Genomic DNA, 23,645 nt, shown 5'->3' on the forward strand with positions numbered 1-23,645 from the left:
TCGCAAGAGGGAGTGAGAGCACGTCCTTCTACTCCGCCATCTTGGTTAATCCTGAAACTTCTACATGTCACATGCGTGATACATAACACACAATGTCAGCCCCAGGAGAGCATAAACACTCCAATGAAGCAAGCCAAAGAAACAAGTTTCAAACAAGGTAAAGTGATGTGTAGACCAGGATTTTTCAATTCTTTCCTGTCATGCTGAAGCTTCCACTCCTGAATAACAACACATGTTTCCCTTGCCCTAGACACCCAAGAGTATGTCTCCTCTCTGGGGCATAAGAATCTCTAGAGTTACATATGTGTAGTAAAGAGTGGACCCAGCTGGCATACTCACAATGACCAAATTGTGTTGATCATACTTTAAACCAATACATCGCTCCATGATGAAGTTGGAATAAATGATATATTTGCTTTCTAGACATGAACGAGATGCCTTACTGGATATACTCCAGGAAGGCCAGAGAAACTGGAATAATTTACTGGTGAATTTCTTTCCGGATAGCCCATGATTTATCTAGAATATAAGCTTTACATATCTGGATCCTTCAAACTAGACCAAAGGGAAAATCTGGGCTGCAAGCCTCAATTAGAAATGTGGTATGCTGCTATGCTGACAACTGGTGCTCCCTGACCTGTATCTTCTGAGACCAGAACCCAGTGTGGTGGATGACCAATTCATGCGTTGAACAAAAGAAGACCTCCTACAGGGCAGTGTATGTGTTCATCACACGTATGACACTTAGGGCTAAGTACCATAAGGGCCACAAGAAAAAAAAAAAAAAAAGTAACACATGAAGCATATATGATAAGGAGGCGCCACAGTCCAGAGCACGAGCTCTGGAATCACACAGGCTTGGTTCGAATCCTAACTAAGCCACTACCATCTGTATACCCTGAAGAACAGTGGAAAGTTTAAATGTTGTTTTATCAAATTTCGAAAAAGAAGTGAAGAAAGAACCTATCTGCCAGGAAGGGACATCGTGGGGTGCAGCATCCAGTCGGGTCAGGCTCTGCATCCCCTGCTCAGAAACCTTCGCCGCCTGGCTCATGGTGATGCTGGCAGCTGAGCAGCCCTGGAGAAGCCGCTCTTGTCTCCAGGCCTCGCAGAGAAGCTGGGGAGGTCCCCGGAGGAGGCTGGCCACAGCCTGGCAAGCTCTGGGTACCTCCTGCACTCAGCTCTGAGCAGGCTCTGGCCTCTGGGCCCCTTGCGGGGGAAGGGCTGGCCAATACCTACGCAGGGCTGAGGGGCCTGCAGAGCCGGTGCCCAGGCAGGGTGAGCTCTGGAGGAGAAGGCTTCCACAGTCCCCAACAGTCTCCGCATGGTGGCCCATCCGGTGCCAAACACCTGCCACCCACAGTGAGAGGTCCCAGCCACTAGAAAGTCCAGAAGGGGTCGGGCTCTGGGGCCCCGCCCTTTGCCCTTGGGCCGGGGTTTCTCCAGAGGCTGGGCTTGCATGCGCCCCCTGCCCCACCCCCTGCCCCACCCGCCCTTTCTCTGTGACAGGTAAAATGGACATGTTACAAGCGCCAGGCTGAGCCATCCAGTGTCCAGTGCGTGCTAGACCTTGAGAGGAGGTGAAGCTAGGGAGAAGCTCTCCCAGTTTCACACTCTATTCTCGGATCGCTTGGCGCCCAACCGGTTCTACATGGGCAATTTACTTTGTAAATTTCGTACCTGGCTCTGCCGCCGCTGGCGCCGCCGGCCCCAGTGCCCACCCCGCCGTGGGGCCCCAGTGGGCTGTCACCCGCTGGTTTTGCCCTCCTGGGAGGCTGCCACATCTGACCGGGACCACCCCGCTGCTCCAGCGCCTGCCTTCTGCCCTGGTCGCAGGCTTTCCCACCGGGATCGAGTGCCTTTATCACCTGGCTTTTACATCGCGCCAGAAAGGCAGTATCCCATCCAGCAGGCCAGGAACTCCCGGCTGGGGATGCTTCCCTTGGTGAACTGGAGGGACTCGCCAAAGAAGCCCGTGCTGTCTGCTCATAATTCCATCATGTTCGGCCACTCGAGAGCCATCAAGATTCCTCCACTGGGGCACAAATTTACCCTCCTGCGTTCACCACCTGAGCAGGTAGTCAAGGTTAGGAAGCCGGTACCATCCAGTCACCTCCCACTTCCTTCCCCAAAGGAGAGGGAGGTGAAGGTCCAAGAAGGGCCCCAAAGAGGCATGGCAAAGATGGAGGATCACACAGAGACCAAAGGAGAGGACGATCGGAAGAGGGGTCACCGTAGCAATCGGGATATACCATTGACATCTAGGCCCCAGGAGACCAGTGGAGTCCTCACTTCCCTCAAGTGCGATCCTGAGCCAGTGGACCTCCCTCCCGAGCACCCAGAAGACAACTTGAGTGAGAACGCCCAGATATCTCCAATGAGCTCCTCCTCAGAAAGCCATGTCATCTGCTCAGATGGAGATCCTGGAGATGTCCTGCCTCCTTGGAAGCCTGAGTCCCATGCCATGGTGTTCTCTGCCCTAACCGCATGCTGCTCCCTGCTGCTGGAGAGGCCAAAAAAAGAAGTGCTGGGTGAAGACCACCGGCCCAAATCACCAGGCTCACTGATGTCTGGAAAGGAGCTGCAGCGTGAGAAATCTTCAGACATCCCATCAAGAAGCTCCTCTTCCCTGGTATCTACCAGGAGTAGGCCCTGCAAGTGGAAGATTCCCCTGCCGCTTTTTCTGCCGCTGCCGGGACTGAGGTCACCCCTGCCACTGACAAGGGATCGAGGTGAGTGGCCCACTCCTCCTAAGCTTCCGTGCTTAGCTGCTGCCGAAAACCCAGGCACCTTTGTTAACATAGTTAAGTCTCTCTCTCTCAGAACTAGCCCATTTAGCTCCAGGTTCCTTAGCGCACCCGACGCACTTACACAGCATTTAAGAGCTTTACACAACTGGAAGGTCACATCTTTATTTCTTATCACAGGAACACAACTTCTGTAAACTTTATTTCTGTCAGAACCTGCCTTGCCAAGCCATGGCTGGAAGAAGCTCTGGATACAGATCAGGGGCAGAAGGTCCTCAGGAGCGGCACCCAATCCACCCCGCGGAGGCGGTCGGCGTTGAAGTCCAGCAGGCCCTCCCGCAGGGAGGCACGCACGGCGGGCAGAGGCACCGAGTCCTGCAGTGCGCACAGGTCCTCACAGTGCCAGAAGTTGGCCACGCTGTCGCGGCACAGCTTCACCGAGTGATCATGGCCCGAGCGCGGCCTCGGGGACGCTGGCTGCAGATAGGATGCCCACACCCGCCTGGGGGCCACGGCTCGCCTCCCGGCCCCTCGGGCGCCCATCGCCCGGCGGCTGCGGCCCCGCAGCCTGCGCAGGACCGGCGTCGCAGCCAGAAGACGCAGGGCCACGGGCCCCAGCTAGGCCGGCCCCTCGATGCTGTGCTCCCGCGCAGCCTCCCGCCCGCAACGCCGGCCGTTGGCGCCAACCTCATTGGCCTCCGCGCCGCGGGCCAGTATGTTGTTTTTTGTTTTTTGTGTTTTTGGTCACAATTTTGTACAGCCATCTCCAGAACACTTCACTGTGCAAAACTGAAACTCTGTACCCATTAAACAACTATATTTTCCGAATAATATTTGAAGTTGCCTTTTTAGAAAATTGAAGTATAGTTAATTTACAATGTTGTGTTAGTTTCAAGTATAGCGGAGTGATTCAGTTTTATGTGTGAGTGTATGCATATATTCTTTTTCAGATTCTTTTTTTTTTTAAATTAATTTATTAATTTATTTATTTTTGGCTGTGTTGGGTCTTCGTTTCTGTGCGAGGGCTTTCTCTAGTTGCGGCGAGCGGGGGCCACTCTTCATCGCGGTGCGCGGGCCTCTCACTATCGCGGCCTCTCTTGTTGCAGAGCACACTCTTCATCGCGGTGCGCGGGCCTCTCACTATCGCGGCCTCTCTTGTTGCGGAGCACAGGCTCCAGACGTGCAGGCTCAGTAGCTGTGGCTCACGGGCCTAGTTGCTCCGTGGCATGTGGGATCTTCCCAGACCAGGGCTCGAACTCGTGTCCCCTGCATTAGCAGGCAGACTCTCAACCACTGCGCCACCAGGGAAGCCCCTTTTTCAGATTCTTTAAACAACTCTTCATTCTCTCCTTCGCTCAGGCCTTGGAAACCACCATTCTATTTTCTATCTCTAAGAATTTGGCTGTTCTAGATACCTTATGTAGGTGGAATTATATAGCATTTGTCTTTTTGCAACTGGCTTATCTCACTTAGCATAATGTCCTCAAGGTTCATCCATATTGTAGCATGTGTCAGAATTTCATTCCTTTTAAGGATGAATACTATTCTATTATATGTATATACCACATTTTGTTTATTCATTCATCTGTCAAGGGATACTTGGGTTGCTTACCCATTTTGGCTATTGTGAATAATGCTGCTACGAATATGGGTGTACAAATATCTCTTTGATATTTGCACCCTGCTTTCAAGTCTTTTGGGTTTCCACACAGAAGTAGAATTGCTGGATCATATGGTATTTCTATTTTTAATTTTTTGGGAAATTGCCATACCACAGCAAATGTACCATTTGGGTTTTTTGCTTTGTTTTGTTTTGTTTTGTTTGGTCACACAATGTGGCATGTGGGATCTTAGTTCCCCGACCAGGGATTGAACCCGTGCCCCTACTTTGGGAGCACAGTCTTAACCACTGGACCGCCAAGGAAGTCCCAGTTTTCTGGGGTTTTTTGGTAGTAGCCGTCCTAATGGGTATGAGATGGTATCTCATTGTGGTTTTGATTTGCATTTCCCTAATGATTAGTGATATTGAGCATCTTTTCATGTACTTTTTAGTCATCTGTATATCTTCTTTGGAGAGATGTCTATTAAAGTCCCTTGCTCTTTTTTTTTTTTTTAATATTTATTTATTTATTTATTTATTTGGCTGCATCGGGTCTTAGTTGCAGCACGCGGGATCTTTTTTTTTTTTTTTAGTTGCGACATGCGAAATCTTTTTTTTTTTTAGTTGCAGCATGCCAACTCTTAGTTGCGGCATGTGGGATCTAGTTCCCTGACCAGGGATTAAACCCGGGCCCCCGGAATTGGGAGCATGGAGTCTTAGCCACTGGACCACCAAGGAAGTCCCCCTTGCCCATTTTTAAATTGGGTTGTTTATTTTTTTGTTGCTCTCACATATTTTGTATATTGACCTCTACTGGATATATGACCCCAAAATATCTTTTTATAATTTATGTGTTTGAACCAGGATCCAACAAAGTCACACTATATTAGTATATTTTATTGTCTAATCTGGAGGAAATCCCTGTCCCTGTTTCTTTCCCTTGCCCTTGACTTGTGGCAGAATCCAAGTCCATTGTCGTGTAGATTTGTAATTTTGTATTTTACCTTTGCTGCTGCCCTCCAAAATTTCCTGCTTTTGCCTTGGATAATTTCATCAGTGAATTTTCCCTTTAGGAGAAAGGATTTCTCTATCAAAAGTTCCTAGGGGACTAAAACAAAAATGAGAAGAGGAAGCTTTCTCGGTATCTGGGAACCTACCTTTGGGGAGGTGGGCACTGGAGGAAGGAGAGAGGGGTGTGAGGATTAGATGGGGTTGAACTGAGCGCATTCAGGTCACCATCTTGACCTGAGAGAACAGGGGCTTTCCCCATGACGTGACTGGTGTGGCCCAGAGAGCCCTCTCCATGACCAGGAGCAGACCCAAAGACTGTCCCCCCAGCCATGGGGGCACAAGGCAGATCCCAGGGGCCCTGCTGGGACCACACTGAGGCTTTGTTCCCAAGGGGACACTGGAGAGGAAGGTCTGGCCTCAGGGGGACTTTCTAGGAGTCCTGAGTGTACAGAGGCAAGGCTGGGAAGCCCCCAGCATCCAGGAGGCTCAGGAGCCAGGACATGGTAACAGAGAGACCAGTGAGAGAAAAGCTGTGGTCACTGAAAATATCTGGGCACTCTAAAAGGTCACCAGAGTTATCTCTGGGATTAGGATTGTGGGTATTTTTTTCTTCATATTTTCTAATTTTTCTCAAGTGAACAGTAAAAAAGTCGTGCATTCTATTTAAAAATAGATCGATCCTTTCAGGATTAACACAGATATGCCCAAGGATGGCCATTACTGGTAACAACTGCGTTCTCTGGAGATCTGTGATCTGGAGTGGGGACTCTCCAGACTCTCCTTGGAGCCTAGGAGAGCAGCCCTTCCCGCTGGCCGGGCCAGGACCCAGGAGTGTGGCACAATCCCCAGAAGACCAAGCTTGGCAGAGGCAAGCAGTGTCCCCAGCGTCGGTAGCTGAGCTGCTGTTTACAGTTCTGCCTGCAGCCCTGGTGAGGCTTGGACCCTGTGAGGAGGAGGCCCAGCCTTAAGGAAGTTCCTGGCAAACCCACTGGAACCTACCCAAGGGCCCAGTTTCATGTACCCAGGAGAGTGTTATCCCAAGTTACTGCTTCCAAACTCCTTCCAGACACAAATGAAACCTGCTACTCCCAAAGTAGAGAACTCTTTATTATAAACCTAGGATACAGAAAGGGAAATTACAAACAGAGGCATTTCTCAGCTGTCTTTGAAACTCTCACAATGAATACAAACAGGTGTGAAAGATACTTTTTTTTTTAAGTTGTTAATTTTTTTTTGTCTTTATTGAGTTTGTTACAATATTGCTTCTGTTTCATGTTTTGGTTTTTTGGCCCTGAGGCATGTGGGATCCTAGCTCCCCCACCAGGGATCGAACCCACACCCCCTGCACTGGAATGCAAAGTCTTAACCACTGACTGCCAGGGAAGTCCCTGAAGTCCCTGAAAGATATTTTCTTTTTTCTTTTTTTAAGATACTTTCTTGAAAGAGTTTTAAAATACTTCCCAGTATCAAAGTGGGGATAGGTACCTAGTAGCTAAGTGCTTCATCAAGATCATGCAGAGAGGGGCCTCCAGTCCCTCCTGAGACCCTGAGGGAAGGTACTTGGTTTGCCCCAGCCCTTGCTGGAAGTGGTGCAGAGAAGGCATACATTTGCTATTAGATTTAGGGTCCTGGGTCCTATCCTCGCACAGAGACCTGAGACCATGACATTTTCTCCTTGAAGGAGAGCTTAAGGGAAACCAACGTACAAATCCCCCAGGGAGGGAAAAACAGCTGTCACAGCTAACTTGCTCTGTGAGTTCAAGCAGCTCTTTCCTCGCTCTGTGCTTCACTGAAGGCGTAAATGCTGGCATAATGGGTCCTTTCCAGAGTCTGGTTCCAATGAAGAGGGAAAACAGAAAAAGAATACAAGATTGTCCCATCTTAGTCCAGGGTTAGGCCCCCTCTGTGGTGGGACTGTCCCACCCAGCTGTTCCTGGCAGCTGTATCCAGGGAAATGTGTGCATGAAGATGCCTGTATGTGTGTGCATGAGGGTGCCTGTGCACGTATATATGTGTCTCTGTGTGTGAGCTTGTATGTGTCCACGTGCCTACAAGCTTCGGGGCAAGAGGCTCTTGTGTGGTCACTGTAAACTAGTCCCAGCAAATAACTTTGTAAGGCAATTAAGTACAGAAGATTGGTGGGAAAGTTCTCTGTGGGTGGCCCAGGGAGGAAGGCTTCCTGCTCACACCACCATGGTGACCTAGCTCCAGAACCCAAACTTGATGGAGAGGCCAGAAGATGGGATCCCATCTCATGCAGGGCAGAGCTGAGAGCAGGGCCACAGGCACTCAATAGGTGGAAGTGAAAAGCAGCCCCAGACGCTCAGGCCAGTCTCTTGGGGACTTATCACAGGGAAGGTGCGCAGAGGCTGGGAGGAGTCAAAGAGGCAGAGGAGAGGTGGACCCTTGGGGAATCAGGCTCAATGTAGGACCTCCCTATGCTGGGCCAGCCTGCTTCCCCATCTGTCCCCTGAGGCAGGAGGAAGTGGGATGTGAGGTGGGGCAACAGGGCCCCAAAGCATCCGTAGGCACCATTGTGGAAGCAGCTGCCCCAGCAGTGCCATGGTCCCAGCAGTGGCCAGCACGTTGCCCAGGCAGCTAGCTCTCTCTCAGCCAAGATTTGTCTCCTGTCCCCAGGAGACTCGGAACAGTGCTTCACCATTTCCCACAATCATTCGAACACAGCTACTGCCTGTTCTCCTCACCCTACTTAGTTCTCAGGTGGAGAAACTGAGGCCTAAGATGTGTGGATGGGTCAGAGCTGGCTCTTCTGGTCTTCCTCTTAGTCCCAGCTGGCTCTGGTTTTTACTGTCCTGGCTGATAACAGCAAGTGGGCGTGCCACTTGCAGCCACATGTTCTATGCAGGACATGAGATGTGATGTCCAGATATGTACAATGGCTGCAGCTGTGTCTGTGGAGTTGGCATGTCCAGGAATCAAGAGGCCAGTGGCGCACAGATTCCCCGTACAACTGCAGGTGGAGGCAGGGGTAGAAGTACATGTACAGGCAGACAGATGCACACACACCCAGGGACTCAGGGCAGTTCAGGGCAGGGACAGGGCCTTGGCGAGGCGAGTCCAGAACCAGGACTTGGTGCAGGGGTTGGTGTAGTCGCAGACAGTGATGAACCGCAGGATGCTGGGGAACTCTTTCTTCATTGACTTGTACTTGATGGGGATCAGTCGCTTCTGATGGGCACCTGCAAGCCGCCAAAGGGTACAGAGCTGGCACCAGGCTCTCACTCACAGTGGGATGGGACGAATCCTCAGTCCAGGGGTTAACAATATCCCTCTCCCAACTAAGCACCCCTGGTACATAGTCACCCACACAAAGGGCACTCATGTGCACGCACACTTATGTGTAGAGACCTGCCCAAGTTCCTTGATGCTCTATCCGTGGCCCTTGGTGAGGGAAGGCTGGCATCTTGAGGCCCCGCCCACTTCTCTGTGGCAAGGGCAGGGCTGAGCTTACCTGGAGAGAGGCTGAGTGCAAACTTAGTCTGGAAGTCACATTCCTTGCTTTGCAAGTAATCATCAGAGACAACCACCACCATCCGACGGCACCTAAGGGAGAGTGGGCAGGCTATAGGCACTGTGGTGACCTAGTTCAGCATACCCCCAGGGGACAGCCTTGGGAGGAGCCCACTGTGCCCAGGCTAGACAGGGTCCAACTGGGAGGATCCCACCATTGGGATCCCTGGCAGGGCTTTGTACACCCACCCACTTGCCCCCTGGCCACCTAGCCAACCTCTTTTCAATGAGTTCACTGGCAATGGACCAGACGCAGGTGCCAGGCAGGACGTCGCGGTCAGACACACACAACTTCAGCCGATGGTTTGTCTGTTCCAGCTCCCGGATCATCTCCTGTACAAACTGGATATCGCTGGGGCAGTAGCAGATGAAGGCGTCAAAACGCTCAGGCATTTGCCCTGGGTGCAGAACACAAGGGTGATGGTCAGAGCCCTACAGGAAGGCTGGGGAGGAGCCCAGCCAGGTGCCCCCAGCCTAAGCGACTGTGATCCTGGACCCTACACAATCCTGAGATGACACTACTCGGAGAAAGTGCCTTTCCCAGGAGCAGAAAGATGAGCACCTCCTTACCACCCCAGGCCAAACCCTAGGTTGACCATGAGATAGACACATCATTTCATGAAAATCTCATACCAAAACCAGAGGTAAGACTTTATTATTCCCATTTCTTAGGAAACTGAAGCTCAGAGAGATTAAGTGACTTGCCCAAGGTGCCACAGTCCATCTGCTTTCAACATCCATGCTTTTAACATCACAATGTCCTATGGCCCAGGGGGGCAGTACTGGGCCCTTACCCAGGGGGTCATCGCAAATGGTGATGCCCGCCGGATCTCTTGTCCGAGGGATGCTGCTGTCTACAGAGTCCACCTGTAAAGGCTTCTCAGATGCCTCCTGCTGCTGCTTCAGAATATACTTTTGGCAATCCTCCTCTGTGGGGAAGAGACAAGGTGTGGCCAGCTCCCCGCAGGTACCCCACGCCTCTACCCACGGTCAGGATCCAGCCCCTGTCCCACCTCCCAGGGCTTCTCTAGCCCAGAACTGTGGTGCCATCCACAGTTCAACAGCTCTGAAAAGATGAGCTTCCACCTGGCTCTGGCCATCCTAAAGGGATGTCAGTGGTGTTCTGGCCATGAGGGAAGCCATCAAGGTCAGGTTTGTGTCTCTATCCCATTGCCCTCCACTCCCCCCGCCCTCTCCGGGCTCCTGAGAATAGAACCCAAGGTATGCTTCTTCTAGGGTCCACGGCTGATGTGAGCAGGGCATGTAAGAAGAGCTCAGGAGACGTGGTGATTATGTGCAGCGAGGGCAGCAGCCCCAACCAAGTGGGCCACTGTCCCCATGCCTGTGCAGGTATGTGTCAGCAAGTGGCAGGAAGGGGTGCATTTTCCAGGGACCTGAAGTTTCCAAAGACTGTCAGCTTTCAGTCCCTTACCTGCCTGTTGCTCTACATACTTGAAGCAGTGCCAAGCCCCCCACAGAGGACCCCTATTCTGACTCCTGGTCCTATGTGAAAGCCTTTGCCTAAGCTGTTTCCTTGTGCCTTTGCCGGCCTTCGCCTTCTTTCTCTAGTCCCTATCATCCCATGTATTGAAAAAGGGAACTGGTCTTGCACGGTTCCCCCTCTGCAGGCTGCCTCCAGTGTCGCCCTTGCCACCCCAAAACTACTACCCCCCCGTCCCGCTCTCCCCGCCTCCAAAACAGGAAAGGTGGGACGGATGCTGAGGCCAGTTATGGTCAGCCCCTTAATCCCCACCCCCACCTCGGATATGAGCCCCGGAAGGGGGGGTCCTCACCGATGCTGGGTCCCAGTTCCATCAGCAAGTCGTCGCGGCCCAGTTTGCCGAGCAGCTCGAGCAGGCGGCCCACCGAGGCGCCGGGGCGTCCCTGCCAGTCGTCCAGCAGGCTGCCCGTGGGGTCGGCATGCGTCTCCAGCCGCCGGATCTCCAAGTATTCGAAGCCCATCTCCTCCGCCAGCGCGGTCCAGTCGGCCGCCACATGCGCCCGCAAGTTTAGGAAGAGCGACAGGCGGCGCCGCACTCGCACGTTGAGCGCTGCCAGGGGCAGGGAGGACATGGAAGGGGTGGGGGGCGCGGAGCCCTCGTCCGGGCCTCCTTCAGCCATGGCGGGCCGTCATGCAGAGGCGCGTCGTGGGTCTGCGCTTCCTCCTTCCCCTACCGCCACCCCGCCCACCCGGCCCCGCCCCGCCGGTTTCTCTTTCGAAGCGACGCCCCGCCCTACAATCTGGAGCCCCAGTAGATGTGAGGAGGTGGGGGGCGCCCCACCCCTGCCCTCGGGATCTCAGGGGACTGCGGGTGTGGGGACCGGGAACCTACCTTTTAAGGTCTACGGAGCTCCACCTATCTGTCCAGGAGGGTCTGGTGCGGCGGTAGGACGATGACCTTCCTTCCGGGGTTATAGGAAAGAGGTGACTTGCTCTTTGGCATCTGGTGGACTTACATCCTTTCCATTAGGGATCTAAGGGGTTCATACGGTCCTGCCCTCGAGGATGGCGGGGAAGGGGCAAGGGGGCAGGCATCGGCTCTGCCTCCCTCCACCCTCCCCCCCAATTCTGGTAGAGCACACAATCCTGCCCTTAGGAGTATGGGGAATCCCTGGCTGTACACCCAGAGTTGGAGGTGGAAAAGGGCATATTGCCTTCTGGAGCCAGAGGCATGCCACGGCCCTGCCCTTGAAAAGTGGGGGGCACGACCCCACCCTCCGTGTTTGAGGGTAACAGGACACCTTGGCCTTCCTGTCTGAGAGAAACCCAGTACTACCCTCTGGGGTCTAGGGAAAACATTGCCATTGGGAGTCAAGTGGGCACCCGGCCTTGCTTTTTAGGGGGCAGGGGACATCGTCCTGACCTGGGGAGCTTTGGTTCATTCACTCATTCAGTAGGTATTTATTGATCACCTATTAAGTGTCAAGTATGTTGCAGGCACCCTGAATACAGAGTCCTTCTCTGACTTGGTGGAAACCCCAGCCTAGCGGGGGAGGTGGGCACTAATCAAATCATCCCAAATGACTGTAAAATTGGTTTAAAAAAAAAAAGTATGATACTCTTTCTCCAGATAGGGGGCTTGTCACATCTCCGGCACATTTGTGCAATCCGTTCTCCTGCCACCCCAGAATCCCAAATTCCCTCAGTCTTCTCGGAAGACTTCCCAGGAGAGCCCAAACGCGTCTGGGTAGGCTCTGGGGCATCTCGGAATTATTTAGGTCCCCCAGCTTGGGGGAGACAGCAGAGAAGGCTAGGCAGGGGGAAGAGGAATTATAGTCGCTGGCCCCTCTTTCCTGGCAAGAAGCTGCAGGCGGCGCTCCTGACGAAACTGCCTTCTGTTTGGTGGCGGGCAGCGGGCAGAGTTGTAGGGAAAGGGACCCCTGGCAATGGTGAAATTTGCTTCAAGATACCAATGGTGCTCTTGGAGACCCGCCTCGGGTTTGGCAGTAGGCGGGGCTGCAAGTGGAAAGGTTTCCTGTCTGTATTTCTAGGCGGGGCTTCAGAAAAGCCCACCTCCTGGTTGGCAGCCGCCTGAGGCTACTGTAGGCGGGGCTTTGAGTGGAAAGACCCTCTTGGGTTCAACTTTAGGAGGTTCCGTTTGCGACTAGGGGCGGGACCTCAGGCAGACTCGCCTTCTGGTTGTCTGAGGCGGAGAGGTGGGCGGGACCTTAGAGGGAAGGGCCAGTCAGACCCGCAGGGTTGTGGGCGGGGCTTAGGATAAAGGAAGCGGGCGGTCAGAGGTACGGTTCCGCGCCTGCGCGGGCGACGGTCTGTTGGTTGCTGCTCTCTGCTTCTGGGTGGTTGGGGCTTTACCCTGCTGAGCTACGCGATGCGGAGGCTGCAGGTGGTGCTGGGTCACCTGAACCGCCAGCCCGCTTCGGGCCCGGAGCCGGCGCCGCGGGCCGCGCCGTGTTGGAGCGGCGCTCCGCGGAAGTCGGCGGAGGATGTAGTGGTGGTGCACGGGCGGCGCACGGCCATTGGCCGATCGGGCCGCGGCGGCTTCAAGGTGAGGCCCCTGGGCTCGGGCGCCGGGTGTGTGATGGCGGCCCGGGGTGGGCTGGGGTCTGGCTCCTCTGTTCGGTAACCCTCGGCGTCGGTGGTGGCTCCGCGCCCGAGTTGTGACCGCTCCGTCCCGCTGGGGTGGGGCTGGGGGAGCTGGGATTTTGGGAACCCCGAGCACCGCCACCAGCCGCGCGCTTCCCGCTGCAGGACACCACCCCCGACGAGCTTCTCTCCGCCGTCATGACCGCGGTTCTCCAGGACGTCAAGCTGAGCCCGGCCCAGCTGGGAGATATCTGCGTGGGTGAGTGCACTACCCGGGCCCTGCGCTCGGTTCTCGCCTTCCCATTACGCCGAAGCCCTCCTCAAACACCAGGCACTTTCCAGGTGTTTTCCCTGAGGGGAATGTCGATGGACTTCACGCAGCTGACTGTAATCGTCCCTTTCGGGCTATAGACTCCACCGCCGCACCCCCGCCTCCAGGCATTTTCTATGCCCGCTCCAAGCACATTCTGCATATTAAGTATGATAGAAAGCAGGGATCTCAAGTGACAGACATTTCAACGCCAGGGTCTTGGCGCAGGGGTTTGAGAACACCCTAAGAGACAGGAGGCTAGGGTTCTCTACCCATCCTGACGTACATGCCAGGGTAGAACAGAGGGAGTTTGGAGCATCAAAACCCATCTAGTCCAGCCCCGCACTTACAGATGGAGAAACTGAGGCAGATGGAGAAACAGGCCTGGGGAATTTGCAGCAGAGCTTGGACCTGAATCCAGGACCTCTTGACCTTCAGTCCAACCCTTTTTCCCCAACTCTGCTCCTCTAGCCTGGAAATATAACATTATAGGGTAAGAGTCGCGTCACATAAGTGTCAGCCCTAGATGGGGGATCACTGTTCCACCCCTGGAGTGCCAGCAGGGCTTGGTGGAGGACACTCAGGGGAAGGTGTGCATTTCAAAAACACTTTCCTAACTGACAGAACTACTTCTTCAGACTTCAAGCTTTGCACTACACTCTTCTTTCCATGTTACCTTTTAAAGGCAGGCGACCTCCCCAGTGTGTGCTGATTTGGAAAAGCAGGTTGCATGGGCAAGGGAGCTTGGGCCTCTCAGGGACTGGATCTAGTGTATGGCCGGGACAAGCTGCTGTACAGCTGGCTGTCCCTGCTCCAGACCTTGAAATTCCACTCTTTCTGAAGGAAGATCTGGAATGCCCCCCTCTTGGTAATCACAGCTGTACCTTAGTGCCTGGCACTGAATAAAGGTTTGTTGTCCACAGGAAATGTGCTTCAGCCTGGGGCCGGAGCATTAATGGCCCGAATTGCCCAGTTTCTGAGGTAAACTTTTCCAGTTCTTGCTCTGGGTTGGCTATTCACGCTCTTGCTTGGGCTCAGGTCCCAGAGAACTCAGCCTGTTGGGGGAAGATCAGGATTGGACACCAGACCTGGACACAACCAGGGTCCTCAGCACCCTGCTTTTCTGGTTGCTGCCTTTCCCCTACTTTGAAGGGAGGGTGTGTTTCCCAGCACTGAGCCAGGACAGACAGCCTTTGGGACTGGAGCAAAAAGTTCTCTGTGGCCTGATTTTTCTTAAGCCAAAGTCAGCTTGTTGCTTGTGAACTCTGTCCTCTTGTCAAGTAAATAACCAGGTTGGCACACTGAAGAGTGATTTTGAGCTTTTTAAACGCTAGCCCATCAGCAGAGGCTTGGGGACAGGGTAGAATCTTGGGGTGAAGGGTAGCCCAGAAGGGGCCCTGGTGAATTGCCCTTTACCACTTGTTGTCCTAAGACAGGGAGGAGGTTTAAATTATTTTCACATGTCGATTTAAGAGTCACTGAGCTGTGTACTCCCAGCTTCGTGGAGAAGAATTAACAGGAACATAAACTAGTGAAGGAAAAGGAAAACTGACAAAACCTGTGGAGACTAGGAGAGGTTCGGACTGCTTAGCCTGGATTTCAATGATTCCAGCGATCTGGCTCTAGATTTGACTTCCAGCCTAATCTACCTGCTGCATCCTCTTTCAACCAGCCTGCTGAAAGCTGGTCTTTCTGTCCCCTTGCAGTACTGTCCCTACCTCCCCTCTCTGCCCTAGTTAAACCCTGTTCAAATACAGTTTCGCCATTTTGACCAGACTTCCCTGAGTTCCCAGGCTTAAAACGAGGGCCCATTCTTTTCCAGTCGCTAGCCACGTGCTTCCTTGTGATGTGCTTTGCCATCTTGCTCTGTTATTGTAGTCTCTGCTAGTTAATTCACTTTCTGTGTGTGGTCGGGCATCCTCTAGGGCTCTGTATTATAAACATGTCAGCATCTCTCCTGTGGTGCCTCATACCGAGTAGGTGTTTAATGAACACTTGGTGGATTGGGTGAAGGGGTGGTAACTAGGTAGCAGGGAGTTAGGGGACCTGGGAAGGGTTAAACAGGCTACAGGGACCTAGGAGACTATCCACCCAAGAGGGTCTCAGCAGAGCCTGGCCTGAGCACTAGCCCAGAGGTTCCCGACCCTGGCTGCACGCCAGAATCAGCAGAGTCAACAGAGTGCTTTCACCCCTGAGGTTCTGAGTCCATGGGTCTGGGGATTTCCCCAGGGCTTTGTACCCTTGGCCAGCACAGGTTACACTGGCAGAGGCAGCCTCACCAGCTTCCTGGGCTGGAACCAGTGTGAGAGCCTGGGGGAACCCGTCAGAAGAAGGGATGTTAGAACACCTAGTACCCATCAGGGATTTTTGTCCAGCCTTTCTTTTGTCTGGGAACAGCCTTTCCAGAGACAATGGGAACATAAAGGCCATATGGTTACCAGTAAGGCTGAGGAGTGGGGATGGTTTCTAGCCTCATACTTGAGACATTTCTTTCTTTTTTTTTTAATTGAGGTATAGTTAATTTACAATGTTGTGTGAATTTCTACTGTACAGCAAAGTGATTGGGTTATACATATATATACATTCTTTTTTTTTTTTTTTATACATTCTTTTTTTATGTATTTTTTTCCATTATGGATTATCGCAGGATATTGAATATAGTTCCCTGAGCTATACAGTAGGACCTTGTTGTTTATCCATTTTATATATAATAGTTTGCATCTGCTAATCCCACACTCCCACTTCGTCTCTGCCCTACCCAACCCCCTTGGCAAAAACAAGTCTATTCTCTGTCTGTGAGTCCATTTCTGTTTCGTAGATAAGTTCATTTGTGTCATATTTTAGATTCCACATGTAAGTGATACCATATGATATTTGTGTTTCCCTGTCTCACTTACTTTACTCAGTATGACAATCTGTAGGTCCATCCATGTTTCTGCAAATGGCATTATTTCGTTCTTTTTATAGCTGAGTAATATTCCGTTGTATATATGTACCACATCTTCTTCATCCATTCCTCTGTTGATGGACATTCAGGTTGCTTCCATGTCTTGGCTATTGTAAATAGTGCTGCAGCGATCGTTGGGGTTATGGTTTTCTCTGGATATATGCCCAGGAGTGGGATTGCTGGGTCATATGGTAGTTCTATGTTTAGTTTTTTAAGGAACCTCCATACTGTTCTCCATAGTGGCTGTACCAATTTACATTCCCCCAACAGTGCAGGAGTGTTCCCTTTTCTCCACACCCTCTCCAGCGTTTGTTATTTGTAGACTTTTTAGTCACGGCCATTCTGACTGGTGTGAGGTGGTACCTCATTGTAGTTTTGACTTGGATTTCTCTAAGAATTAGCGACGTTGAACATCTTTTCACGTGCCTGTTGGCCATCTGTCATACTTCAGACATTTATTTTGCGCTGGTTCTCTGTCTCGGCCACAGGCCCTCTTCTCTATTCTTTATGGGAATCAAGGATATACAGTTTTAATTTTTGAATCTTCAAAGGAAGAGAAAGAAGGACCCCTGTGGCCCAACCAGCCTTCTCTTGCCTCTGGGCTGTGCTTGGCCTTGGATGAGGAGAATCACAGGGTGGAGGGGCATGTGATTGTGGGGCACTGGGGAGCAAGCACCTGCAGAGATGGGGTTTGCGCAGTGTAGGTCAGGCCTGGAGTAGGGGCAGGGCTGCTGGGTTTCTGCCCCTGGGCGTTCTGTCCCCGAAGGGCCAGTCATGTTGGCCAGGAGCACAGGCCTGCTTCCCCTGAGAGCCTGGCAGGGGAGAGGGGGCTGACTCTGTGGTCTCACTTTCTGTTTCAGTGACATCCCAGAGACCGTGCCTTTGTCCACTGTCAATAGACAGTGTTCGTCAGGGCTCCAGGCGGTGGCCAGCATAGCTGGTAAGTTCTGACTGGGTGGGCACCCAGTGCCGCGGCCTGGCCTTGGTCCGGGCTCCTCGGGTTTGGGTCGTCAGAGTCACTGTCTGCTGGGCAAGCAGTAAGGATTTCTGACAGGACCGTAACCACAGAAAGCCTGGAGGAGAGCCCCTCACTGCAGCCCCAGCCTTTTCTGGACAGTCCTGGGTCTTCCATGTCTGAGGCTGGGGCTGAGTCCCACTTAGAGACCAAGTGGGGAAGAGGCTCCCCGGTTCCCAGGACAGATGGACTCTGGGGAAGGATGTCTATGAAATGCTTTTGTTGCAGGTGGCATCAGAAATGGGTCTTATGACATTGGCATGGCTTGTGGGTAAGAATTTATTCCTGCTGGAGCTTATTAACCGACTTGTAACAGTGAAACTAACGTTCATCTCCTGAGTTCTCAGAGGCCATGATTTCAGAATTCTCCCCTGGCCCTTGCAGGCGCTTAGAAGTTGTCCCCAGCTCTGGCTGCTCAGGAACTGCTCACATCCCTCAGCACCAGAGGAAATTGGCTTTGAAGAGCTTTCTTTCTTGGAAATCTGTCAGGCTGGAAATGGGGGCAAGCATTGTGAGGAAATACAGCACTGGGTTTCTGTCTGTGGCCCTTGTTGATTCATGATGGCTGCTGAGAGAGCAGTTTTGCTTCCCTAGAGCCAGGGACAGCTGCCTCCTGTAGAACTAGTTTGTTCATTTCACAGGCTGGCTGTTCCCCACCCTGACCAAGGTGGAAACTTCCAGCTGCCTCCTGGGTTCTGAGGGACACAGTCAGATCTGTGGTGGTTTCGTCCCTGTCACCTGTGACTCCATCTTTGGCTGCAGCATGTGGAGCCCAGGGAGCGGGAGGCTGGGGTGGGCGTCGGGTGCTGGCGGCCTCGGGGAGGCCAGCAGCCCCAGGATCCTGACGTGCTTCCTCTGCCTCTCAGTCCCTCTCCATAGCACTTCTCGATTGGAGCCCTGCTGGGCCGTCTCAGAGCTGTGCCAGTTGGCACTTGCTGTACTGCCCTGTGTCTGCAGTTGTAGATAAACCCAAAGACCACACTGCAGGGACTTTGGCCAGGCAAAGGCCACTGCCCAGGCTGCCCTCTGGTTTCTATCTTATTGGAGGAGGGTTGGGGCTGTGGGTGACCTGAGGAGAAGGTTAGAGCCTTCATGAGTTTCTTAGCGGGTATCTGAGTCCCCAAGCAAATTAAAGACTGTGTTACTAGGGTGTTAAGGATTTGGGGCCAGGACGTTCCCTCATGTCACAGGCTGGCTGTTCCCCGTAGACTGTGATCATGACGAGTAGCCCAGGATATCCTAGGTGGCAGTGGGTTCTGAAGCCAGACTACCTAAATTTGGATCCTGGCTGAGTGACCATGGACAAGTTAACTCAGCTTCTCTGAGCCTGACACTGTTCAAAGCGCTCTTATACCTGAAAAGACTTTTTTTTTGGTGGGGGTGGGTGGCCGCGCTGCAGGGCATGCGGGATCTTAGTTCCCCGACCAGGGATCAAACTTGTGCCCGCTGCGGTGGAAGCGCGGTCTTAACCGCTGGACGGCCAGGGAATTCCCAGAAAAGATTTTTACAGTAACGCTGGGCACACGAAAAGCGTGCAGTCAAGGTTATGTGTTATCATCCTTTGAGGCCTTATATTCTGCCACCTCCTGGAAACCCTTTTGACCACACTAAACTGAGATCGCACGCGTTTCCCTGGGCTCCTAGCACCTCCTGGTCTATGCAGGTCGGCTTGCTCTCTGATGTGCAGCTTTTAAAACATTTGTCTCTTCTCTCCGCTGAATTTGTGGCCCCTGAGGGCAGGGCCCGGGCTTGTTAGACGTGTTTCTCCCACCGTGGCCAACACCAGGCTGCTTTCCTTGGGAGCTGCCGACCGGCTGCAGGACCAGTTGTGCTGGGAAGCGAGGCCCTGCCCAGGCATGTGGATTGTGCAGCAGTGGGGGCGAGGGTGCGGCTGGGGCTCAGCAGCCCTGCACCCCCGGCTCTGTGCTGCCGGCCAGTGCCCTGCCTTGAGCTCCCTGGCCGTTTCCCAGCACTTGCCAGACGCAGAGCTCTCCGTGGGGTGTCGTGCTGATGATCACCTCCTCTTCAGGGTGGAGTCCATGTCCCTGGCTGACAGACAGAACCCTGGAAATGTTACCTCTCGCTTGGTGGAGAAGGAGAAGGCCAGAGATTGCCTGATTCCTATGGGGTGAGCGCCCACCGTGGCTCTGTGTGCCTGTCCCCGCTCAGCTCCCTGCCTGGCCCGGAGCAGGGGTGCAGGAACTTGGATTAGCTTGTGGCCTCCCGCCTTCGGCCCTGGTCTGCTCTGCAGGGACTCTGGGCGGTGGGACTTAGTGCTGCCCCTGACTTCCGTGTCCTGAGGCCCCCAGTCCGCTCTGTGCCTCTGGGTTTCCAAGCATGGCCCAGCCTGTCACTCCCACCCTGAGGGGCTGTCACACAAGGCATGGATGGCAGCTGCACCCTAAAGCCTTGGAGGCCTAGAAAGTTGAGGCGGGAGGCTTTTGCTCACCGGCCAGGCTGGCGAGGGCCCTTGGGCCCTGTCAGTGCAGCATCAAAGGTGCTGCATTCGCAGAGCAGCTAAGCTCTGCATCCAGAGCCACCCCCGGGGTCCGTGGGCAGGGAGTCGTGGCTCCGCTGGGCGTGTGAGGGGATGTGCGCCTGCCTCCACATCCAGGGACCATCTCCGAGGGAAGCCTGTGAAGCCAGAAGCCCCGGCCGAAGGCCCCTCTGTGGCTCTGGGCTCCCAGGATGAGGGGAGGCTCCAACTACGGGGAACAGAAAGCTGGGTGTGGCCTTCCCAGAGGGGACTCGTCGGTAAAGCACTTTTCCTTGAGGCACAAGAGAAGCTGGCCAAGCCAGTTAGTGCCCTACCCACGCCCTCCTGTGTGCTGGTCTCTGGTGAACAGGCTTCTTAGAGTCTGGCCAGCGTCGCTGACTCCCTACCTGTGCTCCGCCCTGAGTCGTCACTACTGTCTCTGTGGCACAGACGGGCTCTCCGGTTCTCTCCTGCCTGCGGCCCTGGGGCCCGTCCCCAGGCCGCCTGGCTCTGCGCTAACTGTTTGTTGTCTGTGTTCTAGGATAACCTCAGAGAACGTAGCCGAGCGGTTTGGCATTTCGCGGGAGAAGCAGGATACCTTTGCACTGGCTTCCCAGCAAAAGTGAGTGCTATTTGGGGTGAGATGTTTAAAGGGCTGGAGAGTGAGGTTTGGAGGCTGTCCTAAGGGATCTCAGGTGGAGCTGCCCTTAGGCTACCACTGGTTTCCAAGCCTCTACTTCCTAGAAGGGGGAGGTGGGCAAGGGCCGGGGGCCACTGTGCAGATAGCACTGTGTTCCATTACAGTCTGTTTACCCTGAGTGTCTTTCCCTAGCTTGGCCTTGGTTTCCCCATCCATTCATTCAGAGTGTAAGGAGGGCCAGGGCTCTTCTCTAGTTGGCTGTGGTTTGGTGATTAGACATGGTAACCACAGGCTTCTCTGGAGAGCCTGGAGGGTGGAGCCGGTGCTGCCGGGGACCCTGGCATCCCTGAGTCTGGGGTAGCATCCTGAGGCAGGGGCTGGGGACACTGAGGCAGTGGTTCTTAGCCACTTGGGTGCAAGTAACCATTTGAGAATTTGGTGAAAGCTGTGGCTTCCTCCCTATGGGAATGCCCATGGGCCCTTATATTTTGCATATGATTGCAAGGATCACCCTAAAATGCCCTGTGCTTTGACACTGTTTAAACACAAAGATTCATCCAGTAGTGTGGTATATGGCATTTTATTTTATTTTGACATTTAAAAAATTTTATTTCACTAACAAGTTTGTGTTAATCATAAGTGTCACTCATGCAAATTATGCATAGATATATTCAGGGTAGTATATGTCATTTTAATCACGTGGAAACGTGGGGAACGGATGGAATTGAGCGACAGGAGGGAACAGAAAAGCTGGCAGAACCCAGCACAAATATTCCTGGGGCTCCAGCCTCAGTTTGGCTTAGTCCCTCTTGGGTGAAGGTCTCAAAGGGAAGCCGCCACTTCCAAACTTCCCCCTCCCCTTTGAGGTTGGGATAAGCCAGGATCTGAAGATCTAAGGCTGATGGCCAAGAAGTCCCTGTAAAGCCCTCGGCTTCCCACTCCCAGGGCAGGTGGGGTAGTAGGGGACCCTCTGCCGTCCCCCCGAGGTGAGTGTGACCCCACATTTAGCAGCCTGTGCTTGCATGTCTGTCCCAAAGGGCAGGGCAGGAGGCAGAGGCCTCAAGGAGGGACCCCAGGAAGGAAGGTTACCCCATGGAAACCTGAGCCTGGCTGTCCACGGTGCTGGCAGGGCAGCCAGAGCCCAGAGCAAGGGCTGTTTCCAAGCTGAGATTGTGCCTGTGACCACCACGGTCCGTGATGACAAGGGCACTGAGAGAAGTGTCACCGTGGCCCACGATGAGGGCATCCGCCCCGACACCACCCTGGAGGGCCTGGCCAAACTGAAGCCTGCCTTCAAGAAGGGGGGCTCTACCACAGCTGGTGAGACTGGGCTGGGGGTGGGGTGAGGAGGGGGCTGCTTCTATGCCGGGTGTTCTCCTCGGGGAGCCTGGAGCCACCAGGCAGGGTGGACGTGGAAGGTCTGGACCTCCCCGGAGCTGCCCCCAAGGCCTCCTTAACCCTGTGGTTTGCCTCTAGGAAACTCTAGCCAGGTGAGTGACGGGGCAGCTGCCATCCTGCTGGCCAGGAGGTCCAAGGCAGAAGAGTTGGGCCTTCCCATCCTTGGGGTCCTGAGGTCCTACGCAGTGGTTGGGGTCCCGCCTGACATCATGGGCGTTGGACCTGCCTATGCCATCCCTGTAGCTTTGCAAAAAGCAGGTAAGATGGCTCCTTCACACCCTAGGTTTGGATCCAACTCCTGCCTCTCGTGCTGTTGCCAGAGGCGGGTGCCCGGGGTGGGCCTGTGGGTGCCGCAGAGTGAAGGTGGGGCAGGCCAGCACCCCGACCCCTTCCTGACCCCACAGCTGGGACCCGCTCACCCGTCTGGAACAGAGGCAGACACACCGGGCAGCCCAGCCTCCAGCCCATGGATGGCGCAGGGCCCCAGGGAGTCTGAGAAGCCTGCTAAGGGGCCGCTGGGTCAGCTCAGGTCTTTTCCGCTTGCCTGCAGGGTTGACGGTGGAGGACGTGGACATCTTTGAGATCAATGAGGCCTTCGCAAGTCAGGCGAGCCCCTGTTTTGCATTGTTGCCTGGGCCGCCCAGCTGGAGGCAGCGGGTGGTGGTGCAGGGGACCGGGGAGGGAGCTACAGCTGATGCTCAGCCTCCCTCCAGGCCGTCTACTGTGTGGAGAAGCTGCAACTGCCTCCTGAGAAGGTGAACCCTCTGGGGGGTGCGGTGGCCTTGGGCCACCCGCTGGGCTGCACTGGGGCACGACAGGTCATCACCCTGCTCAACGAGTTGAAGCGCCGTGGGAGGCGGTAAGGCTGGCCCCCGTGGAGGTCGGGGGTGGGGGGTTGGGGGGAGGCCCAGCTGGTGCGCCCGAGGGGGAGGTGGCCGGGAACCACGTGCCCTGAGGTCTGGCGTCCTGTGCCCGTGAAGGCCTTGGTCCACCCAGCTCAGCCTGGTCCGGGGAGAGCTTGGTGGTTGGGCTTCTGCCCTTTGTGCTTTCACCCAACCAGCACATTTTGCTTCCACAGGGCGTATGGGGTGGTGTCCATGTGCATCGGGACCGGCATGGGAGCCGCCGCCGTCTTCGAATACCCTGGAAACTGAAAGAGGCCCAGCCCAGTGCTCTGGCAGTAGCGCTACAGACGTGACACCTGGGGAGTTCCAGCACCGGTGGTAGTGGCAAATCAAGGCACTTCAGCTAATTAATTTGGCAAATGTGAACACTGATGAGACAGTACAGGAGTGGGTGAGGTATCGGGCTGCCCTCTGTCGGGCCCCTCTAGCTGAGACAGACAGGCAAAGGTGGCCTGGGTCACCCAGCCTGCAAGGCCACTGTGTGATTCCTGGGGAAAGGGGCCTGTGGATGTGGAGTGCAGTAAACATCGCAAATGCATTACCTTCCCTTAGTGGCTGTGGTTTTTCCCAAGAGCCAGTTCTTGCTATGCTGGTCCTGCCTCTGCTGAATCTGAATACTGACTCTTAACTGCCCTGGTCTCCACAGGGGCATGGCCTACCCTTTGTATTAGCTCTGAGGACACAGGGCGCAGGGCCTGGAAGTGGTGGGGCGGGGTGGGGGTGGGGGTCCCTCCATCCCAGGAGCTGTTCAGAGGTCCTCCAGTAGGTGCCCTGGCCCAGTAAACCTGCTCCATAGCTCTGGGCCGTGTTTATTTCCAGTATTGGGGGTTGAGGGCGGAGGCTCAGAGCTAGTAGGGTGACGCATATCTCTCGTCGTACGAGCCTCGGCCCTGGAGCCGCAGGGTGCAGGATTTCTCACCGAGCACGCCTTCCACCACCAGCGTGGACTCGTACAGCTCACAGCTCCTGTGGGGAGCAGGGGCTGAGATGAGGAGGGGGCCCTGGGCCAGGGCTCCAGAG

General features: G+C 54.2%; 4 protein-coding genes across 12 annotated transcripts in view; 2 read left to right on the plus strand and 2 right to left on the minus strand.

The window, feature by feature from the left end:
* Nucleotides 1-3,572, plus strand: part of LOC103012658 (nuclear pore-associated protein 1-like) — a 34,210-nt gene extending 30,638 nt beyond the window's left edge. Inside the window, exons 4-5 of one of the 5 annotated variants that reach the window (XM_057554491.1) lie at nucleotides 424-2,732; nucleotides 2,928-3,572. In XM_057554491.1, the coding sequence (XP_057410474.1) occupies nucleotides 1,652-2,732; nucleotides 2,928-2,944 (1,098 nt within the window). In that variant the 5' untranslated portion in view covers nucleotides 424-1,651 and the 3' untranslated portion in view covers nucleotides 2,945-3,572. The remainder of the gene's footprint in view (nucleotides 1-423; nucleotides 2,733-2,927) is intronic. The other 4 variants (XM_057554488.1, XM_057554490.1, XM_057554489.1 and 1 more) reach the window with 4 other exon arrangements.
* Nucleotides 3,573-6,444: 2,872 nt separating this feature from the next.
* On the minus strand, nucleotides 6,445-11,060 carry MYD88 (MYD88 innate immune signal transduction adaptor). 3 transcript variants are annotated; one of them, XM_007191469.2, is made up of 5 exons: nucleotides 10,683-11,060; nucleotides 9,684-9,818; nucleotides 9,107-9,287; nucleotides 8,831-8,922; nucleotides 6,445-8,558 (listed from the first exon to the last, which is right to left on the minus strand). In XM_007191469.2, the coding sequence occupies exons 1-5, from the start codon at nucleotides 11,008-11,010 to the stop codon at nucleotides 8,404-8,406; spliced, it is 891 nt and encodes a 296-aa protein (XP_007191531.1). In that variant the 5' UTR covers nucleotides 11,011-11,060; the 3' UTR covers nucleotides 6,445-8,403. The 3 variants fall into 3 exon arrangements, with proteins under 3 accessions (XP_007191531.1, XP_028024672.1, XP_057411569.1); XM_028168871.2 differs by having other exon boundaries at nucleotides 8,394-8,558; nucleotides 9,126-9,287; XM_057555586.1 differs by having other exon boundaries at nucleotides 8,394-8,558; nucleotides 8,831-8,873; nucleotides 9,098-9,287.
* A 1,555-nt stretch (nucleotides 11,061-12,615) lies between these two features.
* ACAA1 (acetyl-CoA acyltransferase 1) lies at nucleotides 12,616-23,166 on the plus strand. The gene is made up of 12 exons (XM_057555827.1): nucleotides 12,616-12,896; nucleotides 13,100-13,193; nucleotides 14,168-14,225; nucleotides 17,052-17,131; nucleotides 17,435-17,477; nucleotides 19,236-19,334; nucleotides 20,224-20,304; nucleotides 21,452-21,642; nucleotides 21,799-21,978; nucleotides 22,271-22,326; nucleotides 22,434-22,579; nucleotides 22,799-23,166. Exons 1-12 carry the CDS (start codon nucleotides 12,720-12,722, stop codon nucleotides 22,872-22,874), a joined length of 1,281 nt encoding a protein of 426 aa, XP_057411810.1. The 5' UTR covers nucleotides 12,616-12,719; the 3' UTR covers nucleotides 22,875-23,166.
* Nucleotides 20,884-23,645, minus strand: part of DLEC1 (DLEC1 cilia and flagella associated protein) — a 113,754-nt gene continuing 110,992 nt past the window's right edge. For 2 of the 3 annotated variants that reach the window (XM_057555820.1, XM_057555821.1), the window contains exon 37: nucleotides 20,884-23,591. In XM_057555820.1, the coding sequence (XP_057411803.1) occupies nucleotides 23,374-23,591 (218 nt within the window). In that variant the 3' untranslated portion in view covers nucleotides 20,884-23,373. The remainder of the gene's footprint in view (nucleotides 23,592-23,645) is intronic. The other variant, XM_057555819.1, reaches the window with a different exon arrangement.

The sequence above is a fragment of the Balaenoptera acutorostrata genome, chromosome 10 (genome assembly GCF_949987535.1).
Source record: "Balaenoptera acutorostrata chromosome 10, mBalAcu1.1, whole genome shotgun sequence".
In the NCBI taxonomy this organism is placed as follows: Eukaryota; Metazoa; Chordata; class Mammalia; order Artiodactyla; family Balaenopteridae; genus Balaenoptera; species Balaenoptera acutorostrata.

Excerpts from the sequence above, each read along its gene's own strand:
- MYD88 (XM_007191469.2), bottom strand. The coding sequence starts at position 11,010 with ATGGCTGAAGGAGGCCCGGACGAGGGCTCCGCGCCCCCCACCCCTTCC. Across the intron at positions 9,288-9,683 it reads CATTTGCGATGACCCCCTGG|GGCAAATGCCTGAGCGTTTT; the intron begins GTAAGGGCCCAG and ends TTCTGCACCCAG. Across the intron at positions 8,559-8,830 it reads TGCACTCAGCCTCTCTCCAG|GTGCCCATCAGAAGCGACTG; the intron begins GTAAGCTCAGCC and ends GGCGGCTTGCAG.
- ACAA1 (XM_057555827.1), top strand. The coding sequence starts at position 12,720 with ATGCGGAGGCTGCAGGTGGTGCTGGGTCACCTGAACCGCCAGCCCGCT. Across the intron at positions 13,194-14,167 it reads GCTGGGAGATATCTGCGTGG|GAAATGTGCTTCAGCCTGGG; the intron begins GTGAGTGCACTA and ends TGTTGTCCACAG. Across the intron at positions 22,327-22,433 it reads ATGAGGCCTTCGCAAGTCAG|GCCGTCTACTGTGTGGAGAA; the intron begins GCGAGCCCCTGT and ends GCCTCCCTCCAG.